Source organism: Tauraco erythrolophus, chromosome 2, assembly GCF_009769465.1.
Source record: "Tauraco erythrolophus isolate bTauEry1 chromosome 2, bTauEry1.pri, whole genome shotgun sequence".
Classification (NCBI taxonomy): domain Eukaryota; kingdom Metazoa; phylum Chordata; class Aves; order Musophagiformes; family Musophagidae; genus Tauraco; species Tauraco erythrolophus.
In genome coordinates this window covers 128,786,896-128,800,519 of record NC_141466.1, presented here as the reverse complement: position 1 = coordinate 128,800,519, position 13,624 = coordinate 128,786,896, and the positions used below count along the sequence as shown (strand labels likewise).

Below are 13,624 nucleotides of genomic sequence, written 5' to 3'. Positions count from 1 at the left end.
AACAAACTCTGGTTAAAAATCAATTTGCTTTACTTCCCATTAGAGTCAGTTTTGCAGCTCAGACAGACAAATTGCATGCACAGCGTAAAGCACGAGCGATGACACTTAAGCCCGATTTATAAAATTAAATCACACTGAAACAGATTATATGATGCACCATCCAAAGTTATGCAAGTCATCTGACAGAGTCGTTCTCACTGCATTTTCAACAGCTGCAAAATAACTTGCATCTCCTGAACAGACACTGAATGAACACTGCCCAAGTACTTTCCAACAATAATATACTACTGAAAGATCTTTTTTTTATTTCTTGGAAAAAGCATGCCAAACTTACCTTGATTTGGACCAGGAAATCCCTTAGGTGTTCCTTGAAAGCAGGAATATCTTGGTTTAAACTGAAGAGTCCTGTTACAAACAGCTTAACCTGGGCACTAAGAGTAAACACATCAGTTAGTGTTTCAAGACATAAGAACCCACTTAAAAGTATTAAAGAATCACGGCACACTTACTCTTGCAGGTGAGGAAACGCAGATTTCAGAAGATTAGCAACATATTCCTGAATAAACATTTGGTTGTTCACTGGATTTCCAGGGTTTAACGGAGTACTAATTTTCCCCTCTTCCACTAAGTTGAACATGTATGCAAGGATTGATGCATGCATTGTCAAACCTGAACAGACCAAAGTTATACATACGCAGTTATTTTTCAGAACAGGATGTTTAGCAGTATTTTTATGTTTAAAAGGACTGTTTTCATCAACCAGCTCACATGTATGCATTCTTACCAGCAGTGTGTGAGGTGTCTGTTACAACTGAGAAGATGTGCTGAAGGATATCACAGAAATACGTCTGATAGAAACTCTGGGCAGCAGTCTCTTCTTGTGCAACATTCTGTAGTAGAGTATAAAGTATCTGAAGTCCTACAAAACACACATTTTAAAAATTAAGTTACCAACAGAACAACATTAAGACCTCTGTGCATATTTTTGCCTTTTCCAAAGTGATACAAATATCCCAAGAAATTCTGACAGACACCAAAGAGACAAGCATTACATGTGCAAGTGGTTTTTCTCAGGCATTTCCTCACGTAGTCACTAGAGGGCTACAGCCACATTTACATGGCACACAATTTTATTTGCATTATTAAATGACAGAAGCATAAAGAACCAATCACATCACTTTAATTGGCACTAATGAAGGTGAGAGAAACCTTCTACCAAAAGAAGTGCTTGCTAATTAAGAAAGGAAAATGTTTTTATTTTTAGAATTACATGAAAACTTAAATTATTTTACTAAGTGAAACACAACTGAAAGGTATCTTTTATCCTCATCCCTTCCAAACACTGATACAACACAATTGGCTAAAAACTAGAGTGGCTTCACAACAATTTCTTTATTCAGTAGTCAAGAGAACATTAAAGCCCAAGATCTTAAAAAATAATGATTTAAAACTTAAGATTGTATACAGTCTCTCCTAGTGTCCCTTGATAACTGTCATTCTGGACGGCCTTTGAATTACTCAAGTCTGTTGATATACTCAGCTGCCCCATGAAATTTCATCCTAAATTTAATTGGCTTGCTGTTGTCCAATGGAAGCATAATCCACCTTCTTAATCTAAGGTGCTTCCCTGTCCTTATGCCGTGGGCTCACTCCCAGACCGAGAGTTCAGCCCCCACCTCAATCACTGACTTTTCTGCTGGACTTCTCAGTAGTTACTGAGCAACTGTCTCACTGAGTAAGTCACTCAAACGCCGCGGGCAGCACAACAAAAGCAGAGCTGTAACACCAATTTCAACAGCACTGAGCCGTTTCATCAGTTCGGCCATTTCAGAAAAGTGCCAACCCTCACGCAGAGAAGAAAGCAAGCAGGACCTGTAACTGCTCACCAACAGCTGCAGGGATGAAACGGCATCCCAGTGTTTCAGCCCATTAATGCACACCTGGCTGACAACTGAGACAGAGTATTGCTCCTGTGCAAATGCAGTACAGAATTGGGTGACTGAAATACTAAATTTGACTAAAGAAAAAGATGGGGGGGGGCAGGAATCTACCAAAAAATATCTGATACTGCAAACTAAGTCTGCATGTTAAATGCTTCCATTTACCTGTATCTGCAACATTTCTCATTGTATGTTTGAAAGCCCAAATAATAGAATCCAGAACGAGTTTGAACTGTGCAGGTGGAATGGCCAGGAACGCTGGGAAGCAATGAGAATTTACAGCCTGAAGTAGCAAGAAAAAGTTTGTTCTATGTTCAGGATATTCTTCAAAGTCCTGGAAGGGGAGGGGGGAGAAAAAAAAAAAAACAAAGGTCAAGTTTCCTAAAGATCCATCACAAGATCTTCTGTTAAGTAGAGTGAGTCAGTAGCTGACATGGAACAGCATTTAGATCTCGTGTTTAAAATAACCTTGAACTTTTGCAAAGACTACATTTTACCCCATTTTCCCCACCAGAGCTTGATTAAGACCATGTTCTAGAGTTAGACTGAGCCACGTTTTGTCAGTACACAACCTTAATCACTACTCAGTCCACAGACACACAGATAGATGGAGAAGCACCCGTGTTGCTACAGGGTACCATTTCTGGTTACACTCTATCGCAAGGCAGCACTAATTCAGCTGGTAGTGCTCAAGTATTATGCAAACACATATTGCACACTTTAGCTGAAGAACTGCATAAGCTACAGCATTTGGTGAGGAAATACTCAAAATTACTTATCAGTACTTATTTTCATAATTTTTAAATATTCATGCATTTTAGCAGTTAGTCCTACACTGACATTTGACTGAAGTACACTTCTGCTTCCAGAAGCATATTCCAAGTCCCCAGAACAGGTACTAATGACTTAAATCAAGAGTTAAGGCAACGAGATCAAGACATCCAGCTAGACAGCCAGACTTCAAAACAAGTATGTTCTTTTAAGCAAAAATTTAAGTGCTGTAAATGCACTTAATGACTGCAAAAAAAAAACCCAGGGAGATGATCCACAAGATACTACATATGGAAAGGACATTCACAGAAAGAAGGCATGAACCTCCGCTTGATTTCCGTAAGATCAAAGCTGTGTAATAACTCTACATTCAGTACATTGTGCCTCCCACCACTGCAAGAAAAGGACATCCTTCACTTGGAGATGCACCCACAGCCGAGACTAGCATTCTTACAGAACCCCACTTTTTTGGCTTTCAGTCACTTGGGAGATGCCTTATCTGAAGTTTAAATGTAAATACCTTGTTGATCATATTTAATGTGCACTCAAAAACAGCATCAAATATCTGAGGTATTTCAGCAGTAATGTGTCCACCCAGCTTGTTTACTATGATAGCCATAGTACTAAGTACTTCAGGTTCTCTAGCAGCTGGTACATTTCTCTGGTAGTCAATGAGAACTGCATCCAACAAGGGAGGAACAAAGTTTTCAGCTACCTATTTGAAAGAACAAGCCATGGTTATAACAATGAAGTCACTGAACAAAGTCTCTAGCATACAGTTTACTGCAAAGTTCGTTGTTTAGTCACAGGCAACACTTTTCCTAAAGGAAGTTGAAATACATTACCCTTCCATGAACTCCTCACCCTCTGTATACATCCAGCATGGCTTCCAATAGGGCTCTCCTAAACCTCGATTCCCTTTAGTTATTTGTGTAAAACAAATTTACTCACCATCTGAGGATCACTGGACCTGCTCACCCAGCCAGAAATTAGTTTTAAAGTTTCCCTTTTTACAGTCCGCATACTTCTAATCAAGGGCTGCTTTGTTACCATTTCACCTGGAAAGTTTTAATTAATATTCAGTTAGTTGGATAAGTTGTAACAAAAACATTAACTTAAATTGATATTATAAAACAGAGAATGATTGATTCTGGTATCTGAACTACAAAGACGACTGAAGACTTGTTGTACAAGTGCAAATAAAAACCCCACTACCGCCCTGTTGTAGCTCCACAGGTCCAAGCTGCCCTTTAGTATTACAAAACTACTACTGATGGTACCCTATATTCAGAGTTCAAAAATAAAGCTGCGTCTTACTTTCCCAGTAAGAGAAGTCAATTAACTACCTGGACTGAGCTTACATCTGGTTCTCATTAAGTGTTGAGAGGAAGAGAATTCCTGATATAATCTAAGAGAAATATCCCTTCCACTTCTCTTTGTCTGTAAAGTCCACATTTATCCTTAAGAAGCCCTGTCCTTATTTCAGGTTCTTACCCCAAATCAACGCAGTCCCATCAGCGAAACCTCATCTAATTAACTACACAGCCACACAACCACTACAGGCCATGAAGAGTGCAGCCACAAAAAGGGTTGGATCGCTTGTACTGGCCATCAGAGTCATCTCTGGCAAGACAGAACCAGTTGTACAAACATACTCTGAGGCAACTGCGATTACACTCGTCGTTAATCAAGCAGTACGTCAGGACTACAGTCCTAGCAATTGCTTCCCAAACTCCACTGTTTTTGACAAGGACAAATTCCAGCCATTACAGCTGCAAAATCAAAAAGCATTGATTTCTCAGCCAGTTTTATTCTGAATTCTGAGAAGCTACTTCAAGGTCAACCAGCTGCTCAGTCACCAAGTTTTATTTATTATTCAACATTTCCAAGTATCATTGTCTGTGCTGGCAAGAAAACTGGTCATAACACAGAATCCAGTAACTGACTCATTTCATCTTATAACGAATCACTACAGAAGCACATTCTATACTGAGGTACCACAGACCCTAATTTATCTAGTAAAAATAGATTAGGTAATTGCCAATTCCTTCTCAGTGATTCCAAGTCTGGTTTATCACGACTTTCAGGCACCTTCACTACTGTTAAATTTCTGTACTAAAGCTATTCAGTAGCACACTATCATACCAAAACCCTGCCAACATCTGTCGAAAAAGTGAATGAGATTCTATTTAAAGACAGTCTTTTAATACTCAAAATCAGAGTAAGCTAGAAGAACACATGCTACAACTTTGTCTCAGCAAGATGCCTATTAATTTTAAGGAAGCATCTATGGTGTTTTGCATATTTCCTAAACTGTCTCGTTTATAGGTATTTCTTCATCCCTCTAAAATCAAGAGTTCCTTACTAGAATAAAACATCTGGTTAACAAAAAAAAAATCTAAGCACGCACTGTCAGTCATTCTCCACTTTCCCAAACAATAAAATGGACACAGTAAAATTGGCCTAATTGGAATATACTCTGGAACCTGCTGACATGCACTGCTAAGCCCAATTTTCAGTAAGAACATGGAATTTCTTACCATTAGCCTGAATAGCTGCGGAAATATTTTCACTTAGGCACTTGTACACATTCAGCATATCTAAATAAATTCTTCCAAGCTGAATCACAAAGGGGTGGCCAACTGCTTTACACGCCCTTACATTGGTTTTCAGAATGCTACCAAGCTGCTTAACTGTTTCAGGATCCTTTAGAATATCGACATTCTGTAAAAAAAAAAAAAAGCACAAACCACAGAGTCCATTTTGTTTAGTGAATAAAACCGCCCTTTACCTCCCCATGTAAAAGTGCAACTTGAAATAATTTATCTTACACAGTGTTAAAGACCACATCAGTAAAATTTAGACTTTATCTGTACTGCTGTTTACTTCATGGCACTTGCCACTACCTCAAACAGAGTCACAATGAAGTTAATTTAATTCTGCTCTTCTGCAGAAATATTTTTGCTAGAGTAGTACAAGCATTAATCTAGTCGAAGAAAGAAAAAAACACAACACCACAACCCACAAACAAACCAAGCGCTAGGAGGAAGAATTAAGGTGAAAACAGACAAGTGGTCCAAAGGAAAGGTGGTGTGTTCTTGTTTTAAAAGGGAAGTCAGAGTGAGAAAAGTAACTCAAGCGTGCTTAAGTTTCAAAATCTTAATTAGATTGACTCCAAATGGATCGACCTCCTGTGCAGTGCAAGACTGTTGTTCTTTAATGTGTGAGGATAAAGTATTTTGAAAGGACTGAAAAAAAAAATGGGCAGATAGAAGAAGAAAGAAGCACTTTAAGAAAACGATGGCAGACAAAGGAGAAGTGAACACTATTTTTAGCATTTTAACTTTTCTGTTATTTGGAAAGAAAACCCACTTCTAAGACAGGTGAAAGGGAGCCTTGGGAAAAAAACTATTGAAACACACTGTACACAATGTACAGTAACAGAAAATTGTCTTTTAAATCAGATTAAAACCAGTATTTATTTTGTCATTTAAGTCTCCTCTCTCACAACACCACTTTTACTGTCATATCCATCACTGCTTTACCCATCATTTCATAAAGTCCACCACAGATACGTACACTTCATGTCAGGCCGTACGAAAAATAAACCCCAGCTAAGGAAAACATTTAGCAGTTTTTCTTCACTTTAACACAGAATATGCTTAAAATTTATGAGCTTACTTTTGTTGCCTGCTGAATTATGCTGTCCCATACTTGATTAGGGAGCAACATATATTTTTCTATCAGATGCTCCTGCACAGTCTGGTCTGTCTGTGCCCCGATCATGTATCCTACTGCTTCATAGAATGTATGCACCTGGTTGGAACAAGCAGTAGTCAAACAAGAAGGTTAAAAAGGAGTAAGGAAAATTTTACACTGTTCTGAACTAACATATAGTGAAGGCTGAACCTTTTCCGTTCTTTTTTTTATAAAACAAGCCTCCATCCCCTTCCCTTCAAATGCCACTATGTACATCCCAGAGCCTTTCTTCATTTTGCCATCATGTCCTGAAGCGAGGAAGCTTAGACGTACACCGCTTACCTCTTAACTAAATATTATCAGACACATTTAAACTGTGGACTGGATTACATCACTCCTCTAAGTACCTTTATCCAGATGCCAGATCCACTCTGCCCAAAGTTGCAGTACGTTACTGCAACATCTCCAGCTATGTCGCACGTGTGTGCTGCTCGCTCACTTAATGAGCTGCACCCTTCCTGGACGCAGGTACTTTTGGATTGTTCCCCACCCTCCACAGCATACTGTTATAGTAGATATTACCCTTACCACAAAATCAGATTCAGTATCTTGTTTACTTGTTAAAACATTCCAGAAATCAAAATTCCAACTAAATGTACTTTAATTCTCCTTCCAGACATTCTGAGATCTCAGTAATGCAACCTGAGCATGCTATTTATACTGTCACTAACAAAAAGCTAAGGAATACAATTCAAGCCTTGAAAATCACTACTACGTTTCAACATGAAGTAACTGTTGATTAGTCTTCAGGAATTACCCACAACACTTGTGGGATTAAACTTACCTGTTGTGGCTGAAGGTCACAGATGATTGTATTAATATTGTTCAAGATTTCATCAATAAATGGCATGACCTCTCCCACTTGAACCTGAACAAAATGTCGGCGGCATTTCTGCGCTATTTTTATGAAGGTATCACAAGCCATATCCTGGACGCCATCGTGGGTTTCTAAATTAAATCAAGTCAGTTACTGCTTTGTATTTTCACCCCATACATGTGCATGTATGAGCAAACTATTTTTTTTTTTTTAATTAAAACAGGAAGTAAGAACCAGATAATTACCATGCATAAATTCAAACAGCTTGTTGACTACTGTCTTCAAAAATTTCCAGTGAGCTCTCAAAAACCGTGGGTATTGACCTACTATATACATTATATTTGATGCAATAATGGCTTTATTGTCTTTTCCTCGCTTTTGTTCACAAAGTCCAAGGAGATCCTAGAACATAACATACTTTTAGTTTCCTCTCCAAGTTTGTCCAGTTCAATTAAAAGCACTACAAGACAAAGCACTAAAATCCTACAAGGAGCTGTGTTAAAAATAAAGGAAAGCGGTTCAAAGTTCAAATAAACCCAAAAGCATTAAAATCCTACAGGAGCTGTATTAAAAATAAAGGAAAGTGGTTCAAAGTTCAAACAAAAACCTAAGTGGGTTAGGATTGGAGTGATGCAATTATTTAAGCTTCAACCAAACTAGGAACACCATGTTTTCAATTATGGAGTCTCCATTTTAAAATTAACCAAAGATTTCTGTAGGAGGAACTTCAACAAGTCTCACAGCATTGACAGTGACCAAGCAGTTGATATCAATATAGATTCCACATCAAATAGAAGAAATTAAACTAAGCCTTCTGAATTTATATGACTTTATTTAAAGTAAGGTCCATCACTCTTGTAAAAAAATGTTTTGTTCCTGCACTCTTCCATGCATGTATTTACCAAAAATTCACTCTGATCAATGAATATTTGGAAAACATCAAAATAGCAGGGTGCTAGCTAGATAAAAGTGTGAGTTACTTTGCCACTCTCCTTTATTTCATTAGCAACCCCCTTCCATCTCTTCTGCATCCCCCAAAAAACCCACTTCATCATAAACTAAACTTCATCCCTGAGATTTTCACCAGCAAAAGACTATTTGGATTAATGCATTGTTCATGGCTAAAAAGCTTTAAATCTCTTAAAGAGACAAGATTTAAATTATTCTTATCAACTCGCTTGCGTACAAGGTAGCTTACTACGAACACGGCAGTATTTTTGTAAACTTAGTTTCTTGAGCATAAACTACAAAGTTTGACAAAGCTATTAGTTTTGCACCATGATACCTTAATTACTGTAACAAGGAATCTTTTTTCATCTTCTTCATGCATCGCGCCACTGATTGACCCTATAGCCCAACACAGGGTATTCAAATTTTTCCACGACCATTCTGTTCCATTCACTTGATTGTGAAGTTTTTCAGTCATAATTCGTTCCGTGTCTGCATAATCCAGATGTGTAAGATAAACTGAAAGACACCAACGTTGAACAGGCACATTTTAAAGCAACAACCCAGATCACAACTCCGTAGGCAAAGTTAAATTTGTTACAGAAGACAACCAAATTGTTAGGTAAGTGCAATGCTTCTTAAACTCACAAGAGAAGGAACTAAATATTTAAAGGCAAGTCTGTTAAAACTGTATTTTAAAGACAGACAATAAATTTTATTGAGAACCTATTTTTTTTCCAAGGGATCTTGGCAAAACACTGCGTGCAAGTGATGTGAAAAGTCTAAAAAAAAAAAAAAAAAAAATCAATGAACGTCTCACGTACCAGTCAAATCAGTGAAGTTGCTAAGTCTAATTATTAACAAAAGGCATATATACTGATGGTGTACAAGGAACTTGGGATTGGCTGCCTATGGGGGATGTGACACAGTGTAGGAAGTCAGTTCATTTTCTTGTGCTCTTTGTTTCAGTGTCACGAAGCCTGCTGCTTGCAATAACCCACCATTAAAGTGGACATGGTACTCCTAAACAACTCTAGGTGGGAAGATTCAAGTATCACAACTCAGACACTTGCATCAGCCCCTAATAGGATTAGTGTCTCTAATATAAAATTCTAAATCCCAACAAGTCAAAAGGAATTTTAAGGCCAGATTCAGAAATAGATTTTTACTGTGCCACAGAAAACAGCTTCCATCATATTCTCACTTTTTTTTTTTAAAGTGAATCTTAACTATTGCTCATGTATTATTTTATTACCAGAAACTAAACACTAAATAAATTTGCATTTCTATATAAATAATCCTGTATCTGGAAAAGTTACTAAGGGTCAGGACATATAGTAATAATTTTAATACAATAAATCCAACAAAACTATTTTTTCCATGAAAAGGTATTCAAACAATTAATCTAATGCTGGCTGTACCTACACACAAGTACAAACGTGAGAATAAGAAAAAAAAATCCACAAACATTTTGCATCACACAGCTTTCCCAGTTCATAAACCTGTCATTAAACACTCGGTGTTCCCTTAAAGAATTTGCATTTGATTGAAAAATATTTAGTATTGAAGGTTTGACGGCCTAAATATGTGACAATTCTCATCCCCCTCAGCTCCCTCAAGTTGCAGTTAGGACTCAATTTTTTTTCTTGCCTCAAAAAAACTTAAGTTATCACAACAATACATAAGGACCATCAATTCATTGATAAAACAGTCACAGTTGAATGTGAGACTTCTGAAGAGAACAGTATACACACACTAAAAATAAAATATACTTGCTACATTAAACGCCCTAGAAATACTCATCCTAGTGTTCTTCAGTGCACTTACAGCTTTCCTTTTTTTTCCCTTACATGATAAGCAATTAATTATAGATTCTGTACTTTGAAGCAAAGTCATTTTAAGACTACCTTTGGAAAAAATTTTTGAAGCTTAAATTCTGGCTGAAATTTTGTGGTCTGTTTTAGAATACTACAAAAATTGTAAAAAACATTCAGAATCCCTACTGAAGGAAGAAATAATTTTTGCTGAGAAGTGCTTGGTTTACACAAGACTGCAACTACAAGTAATAAGCAGCAAGTCAACCTCAGAAAAATCCTTCCTTTTTAACAGCTTTCTTACAAAACTAAGGTTTCACTGGATCTGAAACATTTTGGTAAAGGAGTATTAAAAGGTGGTGTTCAATGGGAAAAGGTAAGGGACAAAAATAAAGCAGTGTACTACTATTTAAACACGTTATACAACACCACATACTTAAACCAGAAAATTTCAAACACTGCCTCTTCCCTTTGGAGTTTGTGAACCACTCCTCACTGATAATCACTTTAACCACACAGTAATTCAGATCATAACCTAACATTCTGTACCAAACATGCTGCTGATGGAGCTGCACAGACCTCCAGCACAAAAATACCAGCTACTACACTTACCCAATGTTTCTCTCATATTTTTATACAAGTTAATGGAATCTGTATCCTTCATGAATTCTCGTACTACTTCCCCTTGATCATTTTCCACCACTAGGACTTCTTCAGGTTTAGCCATACGGCTAACCATTAGCAATCGAACCTGTACGTTGCAAAGGAAAGTTAAAATTGAAGCAAAATGTACCATGAAAATACACGCATAGATCCACAGGTCTTTCCAGAGCACTATGATCCTATAAAGGGTATATCCAGCACTTCATGAGATTAGCTCACATGAAGAATAGAGCCTGCTCATTTCTCTATTTCTCTCTCCCCATGAACAAGACCAGTTGCAAAAAAACAACCAAACAAAAAAAGCCCGACACAAAAAAAAAAACTCAAACAAAAAACACCCCCCCATCAAAACCAAACAAAAATACTCCAACCCATGAATTGTACTTTCTAGAGCTTGAAAAAGCGTATGTAATATTAGGGGTCTTTTAGAGACCACTTTTTGCATGCATGCATTTTTTTTCCTCCAAAAGTAACACACTCCAGCCTTTATCTGCTTAAAGAAACAGTTTAATACACATTTATTTAAAAAAAAAAAATTAACTATCTTTAAAAATTTGAAATGCCGTATCAATACTGTCATCTACTGGTATCATCTTAAAGTATTTTCACAATTGCAGCACACCGAGTAACTCGAGTTGAATCAACCACCAACTACTCAAAGCAAGAAAAGTTTTCTTATCTCATCCCTTACATGAAACAAAATCTCTACATTCAGGAACAGTATATAAATCTTTACAGCGCCTTTACTTAAGCATGGATTACCTTGGACAATACAGGCAAATAAAGCTGTCTCCTTGGAGGAACATCAAAATGTTGACTTCCCGAAAGCAATGGAGAAGCAGATGTTGAAAACGGGCTTTCCCTGTAGAGCTCAGCAGCTAAATGATTCCAATATTCAAGACAAATCTTGAAAATTTCAGTTTCTTCAACTTCTGATACCAATAACATATAATGGAGAGCCTGGAAAAGTGTGGTTTAAACATCTGATTACTAGTTATTTCTGCAGATAAAATGACATTGCTTCAAGCTCAGTTATCCAAATACTGACAAAACGCCAAAATTAATATAAAAAGTTAGGAACAAGAGGCATTAACATTGCAAGGACATTACTTACAAGTCAGACTTCCGACCACTGGAGCAGTTCAAAAACAAAGCACCCTGTCAATTACCGTTATATTGTCAAAGTGTGTATCAATTCTTAAATCTGAAGTAGCCTAAAGACATCTTGAAAAATGCCACAGCCAAATAAGCCTGTTTAAGTTATCACAGCTCCTGGAGCTTCCGCAAGGCGTTTTGGTTTAGAGCCCCAAGAAACCTTCAACAGCTAGTTTCAGTGACTGCTATTCTCAACACTATTACACTGCTACTTGCTTCTGGATCCTTGTACCCTGAAGAACCGAAGGCAACCAAAGCCATACTGCTCGATCGCTTTCCACAGAAGTCATCTGCCAAAACATTTTCAAGTTCACAGCCACAGCAGACAGAGAAGGGAGGGCCCCTGGTGCAATTCTGACAGACTGAGATACCAATGATAGAAATTAGAACTACATAGCCAAACATTTTCAGCCTAGCTTATTTTCCAGTGCCCTGGTGAAAAGAGGGGACTGCAATAGCAGGCCAGCAAACAAACAGAATTAACAATGAAATCTGAAGATATTTCACAGCTTCAGTACTACAGCAACTCAGAGCACTCTGGATGGTAAAGACCTGATTCAGCATCTGTATCTACAATGTCAAAAGAGGGACTCAAAACAACCATGTTAAGTCTTATACACATCAATTTCTCTTGGTAATTTCATTTTCAATAACTTATGTATCTCCCTTCATTAGTCTACACAGCTCCAATGAATCCGTGGAACAATTTCTGAAGGTCTGCTACATCCAAAGTGTAGTACAGGTTAGAACGACAGAGCTTTTCGCAGTACCCGTGTAACTGGGTTCCATTACACTGTAACTTACAGAAGTGAGATTTGCAACCACTCCACGCCAGCCTTAGAACTTCGTTACTCATCATCCTACATGACTGAAAGGCATTCAAAATTGACTTTTGTAAATGCCTGTTTTAAAGAATAATTTAACATAGTTATGCCAGACAAGAGAAGAGGCCAATACCTAAAAACTGCACTCCAGCTTACACACAATAGCACAGGACACGCACCAGCTTTAGCCGTTTACACAGGTCTCCCTAACAAAGTCTCAAAATAGGGAGAAACTTGAGCTGTGCTCCCCCAATTCAGAGTTAGTTTGAAAGCTTACTACTTGGAAGTTCAGGAATTATTTGGGAACCACTGACAGTTGGTCTTTTTAAAGTAAAAAAGCGATTCTCTTCTTAGTCCATCTTCTAAATGAGCTGCAATTTGGCATTTGCAACCAACTTGTATTAATACACTTTCTCTGTAGAGGGCCACCTCCAGAAGAAATGTATTGAGAATAGTAGCTGGAAAACGGGCTAAGATTCAGATGGACATGTTAGGTTACAGCTAATCCACCTGCAAAATGTTCTTCCCTCTCCCAATGGAACCTGGTCTTCAGGTTTAAACTGTGGTATTGTTTTTCTACTTGTCTCAGGGCAGTTCTTCACCCTATTGCCTCTGGGGCTTAATTCTGGGCCCAGGAAGCGGTGCTTCAAGGAGCTATGGAGCCAGTTTCATCCCCTTGGACCTCAGCAGTGGGAGGCAGCTAGCAAAAAAGTCACCACAGAACAGCTCACCCTCATTTAAATTTTTATTCACAATTTAAAAACACACAACTGAAAGATCCTGATTTTGTGATCTAGCCCCACTACAGCATGAAGTAGTACCTGGAGTCACCTAGAATTTAAGTCCAACTCTTCAATCTTAGCTGAAATTCCAATTGTTTCCACAGATCCCAGTGGCTTTGACAGTGAAGTTGCACTTTGCTGTCAAAATTGA

General features: G+C 37.8%; 1 protein-coding gene across 2 annotated transcripts in view; it reads right to left on the bottom strand.

Annotated features, from left to right (window-relative positions):
- XPO1 (exportin 1) overlaps nucleotides 1-13,624 on the bottom strand; it is a 40,322-nt gene that overhangs the window by 1,838 nt on the left and 24,860 nt on the right. For both annotated transcript variants that reach the window (XM_086631893.1, XM_086631892.1), the window contains 13 exons: nucleotides 11,475-11,672; nucleotides 10,662-10,800; nucleotides 8,573-8,754; nucleotides 7,533-7,689; nucleotides 7,255-7,418; nucleotides 6,393-6,527; nucleotides 5,252-5,435; nucleotides 3,663-3,769; nucleotides 3,232-3,426; nucleotides 2,106-2,274; nucleotides 785-919; nucleotides 510-669; nucleotides 335-431 (listed from right to left, as the gene is read on the bottom strand). In XM_086631893.1, the coding sequence (XP_086488019.1) occupies nucleotides 335-431; nucleotides 510-669; nucleotides 785-919; nucleotides 2,106-2,274; nucleotides 3,232-3,426; nucleotides 3,663-3,769; nucleotides 5,252-5,435; nucleotides 6,393-6,527; nucleotides 7,255-7,418; nucleotides 7,533-7,689; nucleotides 8,573-8,754; nucleotides 10,662-10,800; nucleotides 11,475-11,672 (2,022 nt within the window). The remainder of the gene's footprint in view (nucleotides 1-334; nucleotides 432-509; nucleotides 670-784; nucleotides 920-2,105; nucleotides 2,275-3,231; nucleotides 3,427-3,662; nucleotides 3,770-5,251; nucleotides 5,436-6,392; nucleotides 6,528-7,254; nucleotides 7,419-7,532; nucleotides 7,690-8,572; nucleotides 8,755-10,661; nucleotides 10,801-11,474; nucleotides 11,673-13,624) is intronic.